General features: G+C 41.4%; 1 protein-coding gene across 1 annotated transcript; it reads left to right on the top strand.

Annotated features, from left to right (window-relative positions):
- Positions 1–880: 880 nt before the first annotated feature.
- On the top strand, positions 881–2,048 carry LOC118322487 (neuroblast differentiation-associated protein AHNAK-like; the record flags this gene model as incomplete). Its single annotated transcript, XM_035654171.1, has 1 exon — positions 881–2,048. A coding segment is annotated over exon 1 (1,158 nt), but the record flags the coding sequence as incomplete, so codon positions are not given.
- Between the last annotated feature and the right edge of the window lie 3 nt (positions 2,049–2,051).

The raw sequence follows: 2,051 nt of genomic DNA, 5'->3' as shown, positions 1-2,051 counted from the left end.
AAAAGCAGGAGGAGAAATTGAAATTGAAGGACATGCTGGCAAAGGAGGCAAGTTCCATATGCCCTCACTTGATATCTCTCTTCCTAAAATGAAAGCTAAGGGACCAGAGATAAATATTGAAGGCCCTGACGTTAAAGGTGGAAAGCTAAACATGCCATCACTTGATGTTTCTCTGCCCAAAGTAAAATCTCCTGATGTAGATGTCAGCCTTGAGGGTCCTGATATAAAAGGAAGAAAAGTCAACATCCCGACTGTTGACATTTCCCTTCCCAAAGGAAAAGTTGAGGGTGATATAAATGTTGAAGGCCCTGAGGTGAAAGGAGGGAAATTCAAAATGCCGAAATTTGATGTTTCCTTACCAAAAGTCAGTCTCCCGAAGGTTGATGCCAATGTGGAAGGACCAGATATGAAAGGAAAAATTGAAATGCCAAGTCTTGATATTTCTCTTCCAAAAGGAAAAGCAGACGTGGATATTGACATTGATGGGCACAGTGGTAAAGGAGGCAAGTTTCATATGCCATCGTTTGATATCTCTCTTCCTAAAATGAAAGCAAAGGGAGTTGATGTTGATATTCAAGGACCTGAAGTCAAAGGTGACATTTCACTTCCAAAAGGAAAAGTTGAGGGTGACCTAAATGTTGAAGGCCCTAATGTAAAAGGAGGCAAATTTAAAATGCCAAAATTTGATGTCTCATTGCCAAAAGTGAATCTCCCAGAGGGCGATATGAAAATAAAAGGCCCAGACTTCAAGGGAGGGAAGATTGAAATGCCAGACATTGATATTTCTCTTCCCAAAGGAAAAACAGGAGGAGACATTGAAATTGAAGGACATGCTGGCAAAGGAGCAAGTTCCAAATAATGCCCTCCCTTGATATTCTCTTCCCTAAAAAATGAAAGCTAAGGGACCAGAGATAAATATTGAAGGCCCTGACGTTAAAGGTGGAAAGCTAAACATGCCATCACTTGATGTTTCTCTGCCCAAAGTAAAATCTCCCGATGTAGATGTCAGCCTTGAGGGTCCTGATATAAAAGGAGGAAAAGTCAACATCCCGACTGTTGACATTTCACTTCCCAAAGGTAAAGTTGAGGGTGACATAAATGTTGAAGGACCTGAGGTGAAAGGAGGGAAATTTAAAATGCCGAAATTTGATGTTTCCTTGCCAAAAGTCAGTCTCCCGAAGGTTGATGCCAGTGTGGAAGGACCAGATATGAAAGGAAAAATTGAAATGCCAAGTGTTGATATTTCTCTTCCAAAAGGAAAGGTAAAGGGAGATGTTGACATTGATGGGCACAGTGGTAAAGGAGGAAAGTTTCACATGCCCTCACTTGATATCTCTCTTCCTAAAATCAAAGCAAAGGGAGTTGATGTTGATATTGAAGGACCTGAAGTCAAAGGTGACATGTCACTCCCTAAAATTAAGTCTCCAGAGATAGATGTTAGCCTCCAGGGTCCTGAAGTTAAAGGGGGAAAGTTTAACTTGCCGGCTGTTGACATTTCACTTCCTAAAGGAAAAGCTGATGCCGACCTCAGCATTGAGGGTCCTGAGGTAAAAGGAGGGAAATTCAAAATGCCCAAATTTGACGCTTCACTTCCAAAGATGAATCTGCCAGAGGGCAATGTGGAAATGCCAACAGTTGATATTTCACTCCCAAAAGGAAAAGTGAAGGGAGATATTGACATTGATGGGCACAGTGGTAAAGGAGGAAAGTTTCATATGCCATCGTTTGATATCTCTCTTCCTAAAATAAAAGCAAAGGGAGTTGATGTTGATATCCAAAGACCTGAACTTAAAGGTGACATTTCACTTCCAAAAGGAAAAGTTGAGGGTGACTTAAATGTTGAAGGCCCTGATGTAAAAGGAGGCAAATTTAAAATGCCAAAATTTGATGTCTCGTTGCCAAAAGTTAATCTCCCAGAGGGCGATGTCAAAATAAAAGGCCCAGACTTCAAGGGAGGGAGGATTGAAATGCCAGACATGGATATTTCTCTTCCCAAAGGAAAAGCAGGAGGAGACATTGAAGTTGAGGGACATGCTGGCAAAGGAGGCAAG

This window comes from Morone saxatilis, unplaced genomic scaffold, assembly GCF_004916995.1.
Source record: "Morone saxatilis isolate NCDOM2014 unplaced genomic scaffold, NCSU_SB_2.0 Contig137, whole genome shotgun sequence".
NCBI classification, from domain to species: domain Eukaryota; kingdom Metazoa; phylum Chordata; class Actinopteri; family Moronidae; genus Morone; species Morone saxatilis.
This window is presented reverse-complemented; position numbering and strand designations above follow the sequence as displayed.